The 13,024-nt window shown below is 49.0% G+C and overlaps 1 protein-coding gene across 1 annotated transcript in view; it reads right to left on the bottom strand.

The window, feature by feature from the left end:
- Positions 1-3,579: 3,579 nt before the first annotated feature.
- The window catches only part of Etfb (electron transfer flavoprotein subunit beta), a 14,315-nt gene continuing 4,870 nt past the window's right edge, over positions 3,580-13,024 (bottom strand). Inside the window, exons 2-6 of the mRNA XM_031386289.1 lie at positions 9,116-9,274; positions 8,613-8,771; positions 6,965-7,027; positions 4,705-4,863; positions 3,580-3,793 (exon numbers count right to left, since the gene is read on the bottom strand). Of these exons, the coding sequence (XP_031242149.1) occupies positions 3,623-3,793; positions 4,705-4,863; positions 6,965-7,027; positions 8,613-8,771; positions 9,116-9,274 (711 nt within the window). The 3' untranslated portion in view covers positions 3,580-3,622. The remainder of the gene's footprint in view (positions 3,794-4,704; positions 4,864-6,964; positions 7,028-8,612; positions 8,772-9,115; positions 9,275-13,024) is intronic.

Genomic DNA, 13,024 nt, shown 5'->3' with positions numbered 1-13,024 from the left:
ACCATGCAGGAAGACTTCCTTCAGGCGGGTCCATGAAATCAGAGGCCCTCCTGTGTCCCTACCTGGCTTAGGCGTCTTGCTTCTCAGCCTTCTGGTGTCCACTCTGTCTGACCTGCAGCCTGTTCTCTGACCCTGCCCTCTTCTCCAGACCCTTCTGTGACTCCCTATGATCCTCAGAACCAAGTCTCTAGTTGCTGTATCTACCGAAGCCATCTACCCTGATACTTAGAACTCAGTTACCTGTTAACTCAGCATCTCCCTCTGACCCATACTTTCAGGATCATCTATGCAACGGCTGGGGAGGCTTCCTACTGTCTTCCCCCTAATACTGCCACCAATCTCTAAATACTACCTAGGTCTCTCCTCATTTTCTCCTCTTGGTGCCCACTGGACAGACCTTATCCTTTTCATACCCCCCTTACTTTCTGTAACCTCCTACTCTGGTTAAGTCCCCTCCCTGGTCAGCCGACCTTTTCCTCCATGTCCCAGCCCTGCCTGGCTTCACAGCATCCTCGGCAGACATCCTTACTGGCCCGGCCCACTTCTCTGCACTATACCTTACCCTCCTGAACATGCCGCTCTTCTGATGCCATCTCCCCTCCCAGCCTTTGCCAGCATTCTTTCCTTTACACGGAATGCATTTTCCCTCTCCAGTCTGGCCACCTCACAACTGGTCCTTCAGGTCTCACCTTATTAACAGCCATAATAATGACAACTTCAGTCCAGCCAGGAACTACGCTAAATTCTACCACCACATTACCAGGCTCATTTCTTTTTCTAAGTGTCCTCTGAAAAGAATGTTTGGACCTTACTTCAAGACCAAGAGATGAGGATGCAGAAAACCAAATTTCCCATGAGAGGTTGCAGAGCCAGCAGGAGAGGCTGGACTTAGGTCAAGGCTGGTCAGACTGCTTCAGTCCTTCAGAAGTTTTCTTATCACCCCTTGCTAGGCTTTAGGCCTCTGCTTAGCTCCAAACCTCTGAGACCTGGTGCTTACATTGCTGGTGGGAGGCATGGTCAGAATGCACTGAGCATGCTCCATATATCATATATAGCTCAGAAGTGCTATGTCAGAAAACCATTTGAGAAAATAATGTTTTGCTGGGCATGGTATACAGACCTTTGATTCCAGCACTTGGGAGGCAGAGGCAAGAGGATCTCTGAGTTCAAGGCTATCCTGGTCTACATAGGGAGTCCCAGGACAATCAGGACAATAGAGAGACTCTAAGAAAATGCAAATAAATTAATAATTAATAATATTTTAATTTATTCTTTGAGAATTTAATGTTTTGATCATATCCTTTCTTGTCCCCTAACTCCTTCTAGATCTTTCCCAACCTCCCTACTCACCTGTCTTCATGTTCTTTCTCTCTTATAAGATAAAGTAAAATAAAGTAAAACAAAGCAGGGTCCATTTTGTATTGGTTGACTACACTTGGCCATGGGGCCTGCCCTGGGGCATGTGGTTGATATACTCAGTGTTACTCCATTGAAGAAAGCTGATTTTCCCTCTCTGAGTAGTTATGTTTCAAATAGCTTCTTGACTAGGGATGGGACTTTGTGCCCATTTCCTATCATCCATGCTGGGCTTTTGTCTTGAACAGCTCTTGTGCCTACTGTTCACAGTCTCTTGTGAGTTCATCAATTCTGTTTGTCTGGAAAATGATGTTTCCTTGGAGGCATCCACTACTTCTGGTCCTCACAGTCTTTGCATCTCCTCTTCTGAATAGATCACTGAATAGATTAAGGAGAGGAGTGTGTTACACATATCCCATTTAAATAAATAGATACTGAAAGTACATTTATACCATGGAAGACAATTCAGCTGCTTGGAAAAATGAAGCTATGAAATCTGAAGGTAAAAGAATAGGCTAGAAATAGTCATCTGGAGTGAGGTAACCCAGAAAGACAAATGTCTGCTTTGTGTCATAAGTGGGATATTAGCTCTTAAGCTTTAGCTGTGTGCTTTCCACTTGACCTTCTAAAATCCTATGAGGAGCAGGTCTGGTAGCTGCCACTCCATCCAGCACTTGAGAGGCTGAGACAAGAGGATAGCCTGTTTGAAGCTCAAAGTTCAAAGCCTGCCTATTCTACAGTGAGTTCAAGGCCAATTAGAGGATATGAAGATAGGATGGGGTCATACTGGGAAGGGTCAGGGTCTCACTCTGTAGTTCTGGCTGTTCTGAAACTTGATATATAGACCAGGCTGGTCTTGAAGTCACAGAGATCTGCCGGCCACTGCCTCTGGCTCCCAGGGCTGGGATAATGCCTGCACCATCATGCCTAAAACTTCAATCAATCAATCAATCAATCAATCAATCAATCAATCAATCAATCAAAGCTATTCCAGGGTTGCAGAGAAGGCTCAGGTTGAGTGGTTACTTCCTGCTCTTGCTGGGGCCTTTGCGAGAGTTTTCTTTCTAGCACCTGTGGGTCACAGGCACCTGACTCTAGCTCCAGTGGATGCTTTGCCTCTGGTTTCCAGCACACACACCCTCCTAGTACATCTGCACATAGTTCCAATAAAATAACATCTCCTTTAAAAAAAAAAAAGGTTTGAGGAGGGCTCAGGCAGCTTGGTGGCTTCCACAAACAAAAGATGGCTGCAGCACAAATTACAGAGTTATGAGCAAACAAAAGCCTAATGCTGTTTTAAGCCATGAAACATTGGGGTGACTGGTCATGTCACAAAAGGCAACTTGCATTTATAACTACTGTTACTCTAATCCCACCGGATGAGCTGAAACTTTGGCTCCAAGAACACCTGCCTCAGAGCCCTGGAGTCAGAAACTAGCCAGAGGTGGGATGCGAACTCTAGGCGTTGAGACACAGAACTCATTGCCTTAACTATGGCACCATGCTGTCCCCATGTGCTCTGGTCAGCCAGGGGCAGCTTGATAAGGATGGGTATGAGGATCTAGTCTGTACATATGACTGTAGAATCCTGAACTCATCTCATCAGAGAACATTTTTGTAAGCTTTTGTTTTTGCACTACAAGGCCCACCTGGGCCTCAAATTCATGTCACTCCTGCTATCTCTGCCTCCCAAGCATTGGGATTTTATCAAAAGCCATCAGGGTTGACTTAATTTGATCCTTCTGTTGCTGGGGTGGGATACAGGGTCTCTTGCATGCTAGGCAAGTGCTCTGTCACTGAACGACATCCCCAGCCAATGAATTTGTAATGTCTTGCTCATCCCTGAGCAGACAAAAGTCTCTAGCCTCATGCTTTTTTGGTTGCCAAATTTCAGCAGGGATCAGCTTGCCAAGGAGACACAGCAAACCCTCCGCAGCTTTGAGTCCTTGTCTCCATGACATTCCTCCAGCATTCATCTGGATTCTGTCTTCCTGGGAGGGTTCTCCCAAAGGTCAGTGTGCCTCTCCACCCAGCCCTCCTTAATCTGTACTACAGTTGCTTCTACGAGCATCCATTCCTTTACTGTGAAGTCAATGGCTGGGATGTGACTCAAAGGCTTCCCAGCCTCACCCTGCACAGGGCCTGTCACATGGGGGATTTAGGCAGACGTTTGATGAGTGAATCAAATGAGGATATCCAAAGAATGAGGAAAGAGAGGCAGTGTCTTGGAAAGGCACAGTTTTATTGCAGAGTATCAGGGAGGGTCTCAGATCCGCCCCACCTCCTTCAGCTTGGCCACCAGGTCTTCTGTGGTCTCCACCTTGACTCCTGCTAAGCGCTGAGGGGGCTCCTCCACACTGATCACAGAGACCTTGGAGGTGAGGTCCACACCCAGGTCTCCAGGCTTCATCATTTCAATCTTCTTCTTCTTTGCTTTCTGCACATAGGGGTCAGTGGCTCAGGGGGTTGTGTAGCCCTTGCCTGCCTGACCCAACTCCTCCTGGTGAGCAGTGCATGTTTAAAGCCATACCTGTTGCCAGAATCCCTCAGGACCTCTCTGCTGGCCAGGGATGGGATTTCTCATAGCTAAACCTGATGTAGTCTATCCCTTCACGCTAGGATGCCCTAGGAGGCTCTACTACAGCAGCAGATCTCTTCAGTGACCCATCCTAAGCTGCTCATGGAGCCCGTGGCAAACAGATGTCCTTTTGGCTGCAGCTCAGCTGACCTACTGAAGCCTCCACATTGGCTGACTTGACCCAATGAATCTTCCCACTGGCTAAGCTGATCTACTGAGTCTTTCCCATTGGCTGGTTTGACCCACTGAACCCTCCTACTAGCCAGGGTGACACACTCAACCTTCCATATTGGCCAAGGTGACCCACTAAATACGCCATCTTGGTCAAGCTGACTGAAAGAACTCATCCTGCTTGAGGTAAGGATTTGGGATGAACTCCCTGTTGACCAAGAGGCCTTAGCTTCCTCCAAGATGGCCTAAACAATGACTTTCAACTCACAAAAATGACCATGAGCCAAGACTGGATGAAGTCTTGTTATCTGCCCAGAATTATCTAGTAAGTTCCACTGGCTAGGAAGACAGGAGAAGCCCTTCTGCGCTGTAGAGACTTCGTACCAGTTGTAACCCTAATGGGCCCACCTCTTGCTATACTAGCCCATTAGCTTTTGCCACTGGTAGAGGTGAGCCTGGAAACTGCTAGAGAAGATGGCAAGGTGACCCTTTCCTTTGGGTCTATATCCCTTGTGCCCTTGTCTTGAGTCATCCAGTCACTGAGGAGGCACCAAGTCCTCCCCACAGTAGGTCCCAGTGGCTTGCCACTAACCACTCACCATGATGTTGGGCAGTGTGGCATAGCGAGGCTCATTGAGCCTTAGGTCAGCAGTCACCACAGCGGGCAGCTTCAGGCGAAGGGTCTCCAGACCCCCGTCAATTTCCCGTTCCACTTTTACCTTGTCCCCCTCCAGTGTCACCTGAGAGGCAAATGTACCCTAGAAGGGACAGCATCAGAGGAAAGTGAATTCAAACAGGACTGAGCAGGCCTTGGGTTCCCCTGTTGAACATACGCACAGAGAAGTGAACTGAGGAGACCAGAGCAAGAGACAGGAGTCCCAGGATATTAAAATCAGGCACTGCAAACTCTGGTGGTGGAGGAGGAGCTCACTGTCACTTCATTCAAATGTGACATGGGGCTAGAGAGGTGGCTTGGAGGTTAAACACACTTGGCTGCTCTTGCAGAAGTCCTTTGTTTCGTTCCGAGCATCCACATCAGGTGGCTCACAACTGTGCCAGCTTTAGGGATCTGATGTCCATTTCTGGCCTCTGTAGCTTCCTGCACACATGTGCGCATAACCTCTCCCACCCTACACATATACATAATTAACTATAAAATAAATCTAGGAGCTAGAGAAATGGCTCAGTGGTTAAGAGCACTTACTACTTTTCCAGAGGACCTGAGCTCAATTTCCAGCAGCGACATAATGGCTCACACCCATCTGTAAGTCCAGCTCTAGGGAGCCCAATGCCACCTTCTGGTCTCCAAGGTTGCCCACACACACGCACACACGCACACACACACACACATGCACACACACATGTGTAAATAAAAAAAATCAATAAGAGGTAGAGGAAGAAAGGCTAGAACACACTAGATGTGTCACTTCCCTGAGTCTGCTTTGTGTTTTATACTGTTTCAGCCTGTGGTCACATCTGCTACTTTAACACTAGCTACATTCATCATTTTACTTACATGATTCGTGTGTGTGTGTGTTTACACAGGAGTACAGTGCCCACAGTAGCGCAGAACGGGTACTGGACCCCTTGGAGCTGGAATCACAGGCAGTGAGCTGCCTAATATGGATACCGGGAACCATGTTCTGGCCTCTGTAAGTACAGCCAGTGCTCTTAACTGACAGGCCATCTTTCTAGCCCTCAACATTAGTAAAAGAGCCCTGAACCAAGTTTTCAGTTCTGTTGTAGAATCAGGAACTTGAAGACTGATGATGTGGTTCAGTTTGTACAGCACTTGCCAAGTATGCAAGAAGCTTTGCTTCCATCCCCAGTACCTCATAAACCAGGGCTATGGCTGCACACCTGTCACCACAGCATTCAAGAGGTAGAGGAGGAAAAGGAGGAGTTAGCAGTCATCTCTGGGATCAAACTCGGGTGGTCAGACTTGGTAGCAAGTGCCTTTTCCTGCTGAGCCATCTCACCATATCCTAATTTGTTTAAATGTAAACATCTGAGGTACATTATCATGACTCCAGTGATGATTTCATGGGTCAACCCCATGTTAAAATGTGTCAGGCTGTAAACTTTGTGTGTCTGTGTATATGTGTGAGCATACAGGTGCACGTGGAATCCGTTGGGCAACATCTGCTGTCTTCCTCATTCATGCTCCATCTTATTTTTAAATTTTATGTTTGTTTATTTATTTATTTAGTGTGTGTGTGTGTGTGTGTGTGTGTGTGTGTGTGTGTGTGTACAACTCGGAGGAGTTGGTTTACTCTCACCATGTGGGTCCAGGGGATCAAACTCATCATCAGGTTTGGTGGCAAGCCTCTTTCCCACTGAACCATCTTTCTAGCCTTCCACTTTACTTTTTGAGACAAGGTCTCTCATTGCAAATCATACACTTTAAGTGTGCATAGCTTTTTTGTTTGTTTGTTTGTTTGTTTTTCAAGACAGGGTTTCTCTGTGTAGTCCTGGCTGTCCTGGAACTCTCTCTGTAGACCAGGCTGGCCTAAAACTCAGAAATCCACCTGCCTCTGCCTCCCAAGTGCTGGGATTAAAGGCGTGCGCCACCACCGCCCGGCTGTGCACAGCTTACTGTACGTGCCTGATTTCTCAGTAAAGCTGTTATAAAAACCTTGATAGTCTAGTAAATGGCAAACTTGGAAGTCTCTTCAGAACAATGTTTCATCCAGGACGGGCAAGAAAGGTCCCTTGAGCAGAGACCGGAAGCACAGCCTTGAGGAAGCCAGGAAGCAAACTGGGGAAACAACACCCCAGGAAGTAGAGAATAGGTGCACAGGCCCCAGGGAGGAGCCGAGCTTGGAGGGTGAGGTCACGTGCTCCTTACCCCAGCCTCACCTGCGGCCAGTCCAGAAGTCCAGCTGTCATCTGACCTGTCTGGTTACAGTCATCGTCGATAGCCTAGCAGGGACAGAGAGGAGGGACTTTGTGATGGTGGCTGGGCTTGTGCCAGCCCATTTAGACTTCTTACCGATAACCGTTCTCAGCAGGCAAGACAGGAAACACCTGAGGCTTTCCAAGCTGTTCGGGCAGGTCACATAGCACTCCAGCTACAGGTGACATGTAAATGAACGTGTATGGCTGTACCAATAAAACTTCATGGGCAAAGCAGATGTTCCCTGGAGCTATAGATTGCTGATTCCTGGTCTAGAACGATTTCCTCCCTGGGACCAAGACGATCAGCAGTCTCGTGTCCAGGGACGTGGAGCGGCCTGGCAACCCTTCTGGGCTCTGTACAGTCATCCATTCTCCTAACTTTCAAGGCAGCCAGGACATGTGCCAGCCCCATCAGAAACTCAGGAAAAAAAGCAAAGCCAGTACGGACATTCTATTCACTCCCCACTCCTTCCTCCACTGATTGGTTCCGAGATGGGCACAGGACTTAAGCTGAAACATGAGGAGAAAGCCCTGATATTCCTGGAGCTGCTAAATGCCAGGATGCCAACGCCTGGTACCAGGGATACCTGGACCCCAACCCTACCAGGACCTGCTTTGTTGGTTTGTTCTTGGGTTCGGCACTTGGCCTCAGTTTAGGGAATTCTCCTGTGACTCTCTGGCCTGGTGATGTAGTCTATTATCTGATCTTACCGTGCTGGTAGGATTCCCATGACCCGCACCCACACCCTCTCGCAGGGCAGGCCTGGTTTCCTGGGGCCTCTCCCCCATCCTCAGGACCCCAGCCATCTCATTAGCCTCCTGTATGCGGCCTCTATGTTCCATTGATATCCTGTTTTCTTAGCACCCTTCCTCTCTCTCCTCCTTTCTGCCTGTGACTCTTCCTACACCCCCTTCTTCTGCCATCTTCCTGTGACACCATAAAACTTATCTTCGTGAGAAGGGTGGAGGCAGCTCCCACAGGAAGGTGAGTGTCCCTGAATCTCCAGTGGGGACAGGGGAACCAACCAGTAGCAAGACAGCCTCAGTGAGCCCTAATGCAGCCCAGTTATCAACTTGGTCCACCTCCAAACTGCAGGCCATTCATTCTGGCCCCAGAGGAGATCCTGCCTCTCCTGCTCACAGACCAGCTGTGGCTCACTACTGCCTACAACAAACATGCTCAACGGTCAAGGCCGGGCCAGTCTCCTGAATTCCTACCTTTCCCTGATGTCTCTTGCCTTTCAGACACACAAGCATGTTCTTTGGTTGTCCCCAGTCTGACCCCAAACACACAAGCTGTTATCAAGCCAGACTCAGCATGTTCTTAACCTGTTACTGCCCCTACACCATGCCTGGCTTGGGCTAGGCCTCTGTCTCACCCATATGAGCCTAAACCAAGTTTGCTGGATGCCAAACTTGGCCAAAAGCCTCTTTCTGACACTCACAGTGGTCTGTGTTGCCTGCTCATGCTCTGTCAGTGGAGATGGCAGGTTCCTGTGCTACTTGACCTGGGTTGTATAAACTGCTGGGCCTAAGTCTGCTGCAGTGTGGTCTCATACCCATCCTAAGCAGGTTGAAGGGTGGGTAACAGAAGGCCTGGCACACCAACCTGCTTGCCCAGGAACAAAAGGTCCACTTTCTCCTTTTCAGCCAGCTTGGCCAGGACCCGGGCCACCTGCAGAGGCCCTAAGCTTTCTGCCTGTGCCCCTGGCACCTCCACGTGGATGCCTCTGTCTGCACCCATGGCCAGAGCAGTTCGGATTGTCTCCTAAAGAGGACAGAGCAGTTAACTAGACATTTATTATGCTAGTGACGCAGGCCCAGGCCCCAACCCTCCTCCCTCAGACCCAGGGTACAGGCTGCAGCCTTCCTCTCTCAAACTGAGGAAGGTTCAGGCTCAGCCTCCTCCCTCAGACTGAGGGATTTTCAAACTCCTCCCTCAGACTTAGAGATCCAGACAGCCTCCTCAAACTCCTCCCTCAGACTTAGAGATCCAGACAGCCTCCTCCCACAGACTCATGTGTCCACACAGCCTTTTCCCTCAGACTCGGGGTTCAGGTTTTCAATCCTCCGCCCTCAGACTCTTCACTCACACTCAGGGTCCCTAAGCACCTGGCACTGTGAGGGGCCACAGCTGACAGCGATGATCTCCTTCACCAGCTTCTTCTCCTTTAGCCGCACAGCCTCTTCCACTGCAATCTCACAGAAGGGGTTCATGGAGTGCTTCACACCATCAGTGACCACTCCAGACTTGTCAGGCTTTACCCGAATCTGTGTGGTAGACAGGGAATGCACAGGTTCAGGAAGGACGATCAGGTCAGAGCCTTAGAGCTGACCCTTGCACAGCTAGGTCAGTAGAGGTCCACAAAGGGCCAAGACCTTCTTGTATAGGGTCATGGGCTCTAGGACTCACACGTGACGCCAGACCACCCTCTCATGTCTCATTCAGATTTTACTAAGCAGCAGGGATATTTGACAGGGTTGTGTGGACACTGTGTCTACTCTTGGCATGTGTGTGTGTTTCTGGGAGAAAGTTCTGTTGCTTCAGGCCCAGTGACTAATACCTACCAGGATACCTCCGAGCGTATTAGAAGTGCATCCAGCAGCCAAGTGTGGTTGCGCACACCTACCACCTACCACTAGGGTGGCTGAGGCGGGAAGTTCAGAAGCTTGATGGCTGGCCAAGTAGTGAGATCAGCTCAAAACAAACGTGTCATGTTTAGCTTCATGGGCCTGAACTCAGGATGTGGGCAGAGTACTCTCTTTAGAGGCCCAAGGAGGACTGGCCTATCACACTGTGTGCGTTTTAGACTTGCTGTTCTTCCAGAAGACTGGAGTTCCACAACTGCTTGTACCTCCAACTCCAGTGGCTCTGATGCCCTCTTCTGGTCTCTCCATGTGTTGTACACAATGTCCACAGACAGATGTCATTAAAAATACTTTAAATATTACTGTTGTGTGCTTGTGTGTGCCTTCATGTGCCACGGTGTGCATGTGGGGATCGATGGACACCTCCACTTCCCTCACCTCTGACGCTGGGATTTCAGGTGTCTGTCACCTTGCTCCCAATGCTCTGAAGAAGTACATGGAGATGATACTGTCACCTACCATGAATGAAGGGGCGCCATGTAGGAGCTCTGCTCTGAGCACTGCGCTTATTGTCACGCGCTTATCGTCACGCGTTAATCTAGCCTCAGAGACCAGCTCGCATCATCCCCCATGCGCACAGGAGGAAGCAGGCTTTGAGCTGCAGTGACCCGCTGAAGGTGGCACAGTCTGGCAGCCCCCGAGGTATTACCTGATGATTTCTAGGAGTTTCTGGAGCTCTGAGGATAGGTAACAGGAGCCCAAGAAAACTGTTAAGGATGAGCTCAATGGGAGAGTCAACCGTAGGCTACGATCTAAACAAGAACTGAGGTGGACCAGGTAAAGTGTAAGGAATGGTATTCCAGGGAGGTCCGTAGCAGGTGCTAAGACCCTGAGGTAGAAAGGAGTTGGGAAGGTAGGCAGAGTCAGAGGAAGCCGGCGTGACCAGGGTAGAGCAAGGTGGCTTCACCCTAGAGAGACCAGCAGTACTGAACTATTGCGACAGGTGCCAATGGCCTTCCAAAGGCATGTGAGACAGGGGCTCGACCTCTGAGCCATGCTCCCAGCCTCTCACTAGGGATTCTAGCAGAAGCTCTGCTACTGAGGCACGGCCCTAGCTCCTCACTTGTGGATTTTAGACAGACATTCTACTAGTTAGCTACACTGCAGTATCTCTTTTTACTTTGAGATAGGGACTTACAAATTTGCCCCCACTGGCCTTGAACTTGCTCCGTGGCCCAGGCTAGCCTTAGAGTTGTGATTGTTATGAGTGTAGGGATACAGTTTTGAACTGAAATGCCTATCACTGGAAGCGCAGCAGATATGGTCAACAAGCCAGTGAGAACTGACTTACAAGGGCCCAATGGAAGTCCCAAGGCACCTGCCCACGCCTTTAGATGCAGCAGCACAGAAAATAAAAACAAAAACCTTTGCCTTAAAAAATAAAATAAAATTCAAGCAGGGTCAAGGAGGTTGCCTAGTTGGTAGAGCACTTTCCCGGCACGCATGAAGCTCTGGGTTCCACCCTCAGCATCAGGTAAATCAAGCATGGTGATATGGTGGGCCTGGAATCCCAGAAGTTAAAGGACATCTTTGGCTACATAACAAGTTGTAGTCCAACTTGGGCTATCAGACCCTGCTGTATAGCAAACAAAAAAGCATTATGTGAATCTCCTCCTTAACACAGGGAGGAAACTCCCTCTGCAGAAAAGACCGGTGAGTGGAGGGAGGCCCAGGGCTGATGTCACTGTGGCTACCCTAGGAAAAAGGAGCCGAGGAACCTGCTAGCTCACCTGCTTAGTGAGACCAACATGTTTCCAGCTGCTTGGGGGATTAAGTCAGAAAACAATGGTTGGCACATCTGCAGTGGTGTATGTATGTATGTATATATGTATGTATATGTACATATGTATTTTTTTGTGGCAGAACTGAGGTTTCAGTCCAGCATGCCAGCAAGCATCCCACCACTGAGTGGCATCTCCAGCCCTCTCTTACTTCTATTTTATAGATGGGCCAGAGCTCCATTCAGCATCATAAGCTTTGTCTATGCAGGGAGCACTTGCCCCAACGTGTAATTCACTTTAACAGCCTGGATTCTTGTAGTCTGTCCTATAAGCCAGGGAACTTGGCCGCTGTTATAGCCATGTTGAAGTCAAGCGCCGACCCACCGTCACCCAGGGAGGTGGGAACAGAGGGAGGGGGCCTAACTTAAGACTGTCTTGGAAGCAGGGGGTTCTATGGAGGTAGCAAGTGTGTCTATTGCTGCTATTTCCAAGAGGGGGTTTTGGTTTTTGAAGAAAACTCCTGAAAATAAGCTGTGTCTGAAGATTTTGACTGGAATATCAGAACTGTAAAGAGATTGTAGTGTTTTAGGGCCAGAGACTAATTACCTTATCTTGGGCTAGTTCTAGTCTAGTCTTGGCCCTCCTCTGTGTCTGAACATCTGGATTAACAGATAAAAGCATTTAGAATCTATTAACTTAGCAGATCACTTGCTTCCATTAACCCAAAGGCTAAGAATGCCTCCATATAGCATCTTGGACCCAGAGAAAAGCTTCCCTCATCTCAATGCACCTGCCTCTGTGCTGTAGCCAGAATAAACTCTCTCTTATCCCCATTAGGAGATGCAACCCAAGTTTGTTGGTTCACTGAACTACATCACCAGCAATGCACTCCCCTGTTGAATTCTGCTCAGTATGGCTTTGGATTCACTGTAGCTCAGGATGGGCTTGAACTTTTAGTGTTCATGAGGAGGCTTCCTGGGTAGATGGAATTATGGTGCTAGAGGGTTTCTATTAGCAGACTGTAGGGGTGCACACCTATAATCCCAGTACTTGGGAGTTAGAAGCAGGAGAATTAGTTCAAGGCCAGTTTAGGACACATAAAACTCTGTCTCAAACAAAAAACAAAAACAACTAAAGACAAACATAAAGGAAACAGAGGCCCAGCAGAGAAGGGTGCCTGCTGTCAAGCCTGATAGCCCCAGGATCTACATGGTAAAAGGAGAGGATGATCCCTTTATGTTGTCCTCTGACCTAAGCCCACGGCCTGTGGGCACACACCTGTAGGCTTGCTTGTACATGTACACACACACTATTTTTTTTTAAAAGAGAAGGCTTTTAAATGCAGTTTCCTGGACCCTTGACACAGTGCACAGACTTCCATCTGGGTCTGTGCCACACTCGTAACAGAGCTTGATGGGAAAGGGCACCTGTAGGGCACAGAACAACCACAGCAGCAAGGTCTGATGGGAGATCACACACTGGCAGCACCAGTGACAGCCTGGCTACCGTGGGGTCAGAGCACTGAGCAAATACATTAGGTCTCCTGGGGGCAACGCTGGGGTCTGAGGCTGGGGGGTGAGAGCGAGGGTAATGAAGGAAAGGGGTGGGAGCCAGTGTGAGGGTGGGTAATGAAAGAAAGGGGTGGGAGCCA

Source organism: Mastomys coucha, unplaced genomic scaffold (assembly GCF_008632895.1).
Source record: "Mastomys coucha isolate ucsf_1 unplaced genomic scaffold, UCSF_Mcou_1 pScaffold21, whole genome shotgun sequence".
NCBI lineage: Eukaryota > Metazoa > Chordata > Mammalia > Rodentia > Muridae > Mastomys > Mastomys coucha.
The sequence above is the reverse complement of the archived record's forward strand: the minus strand, read 5'-3'. Positions and strand labels throughout refer to the sequence as shown.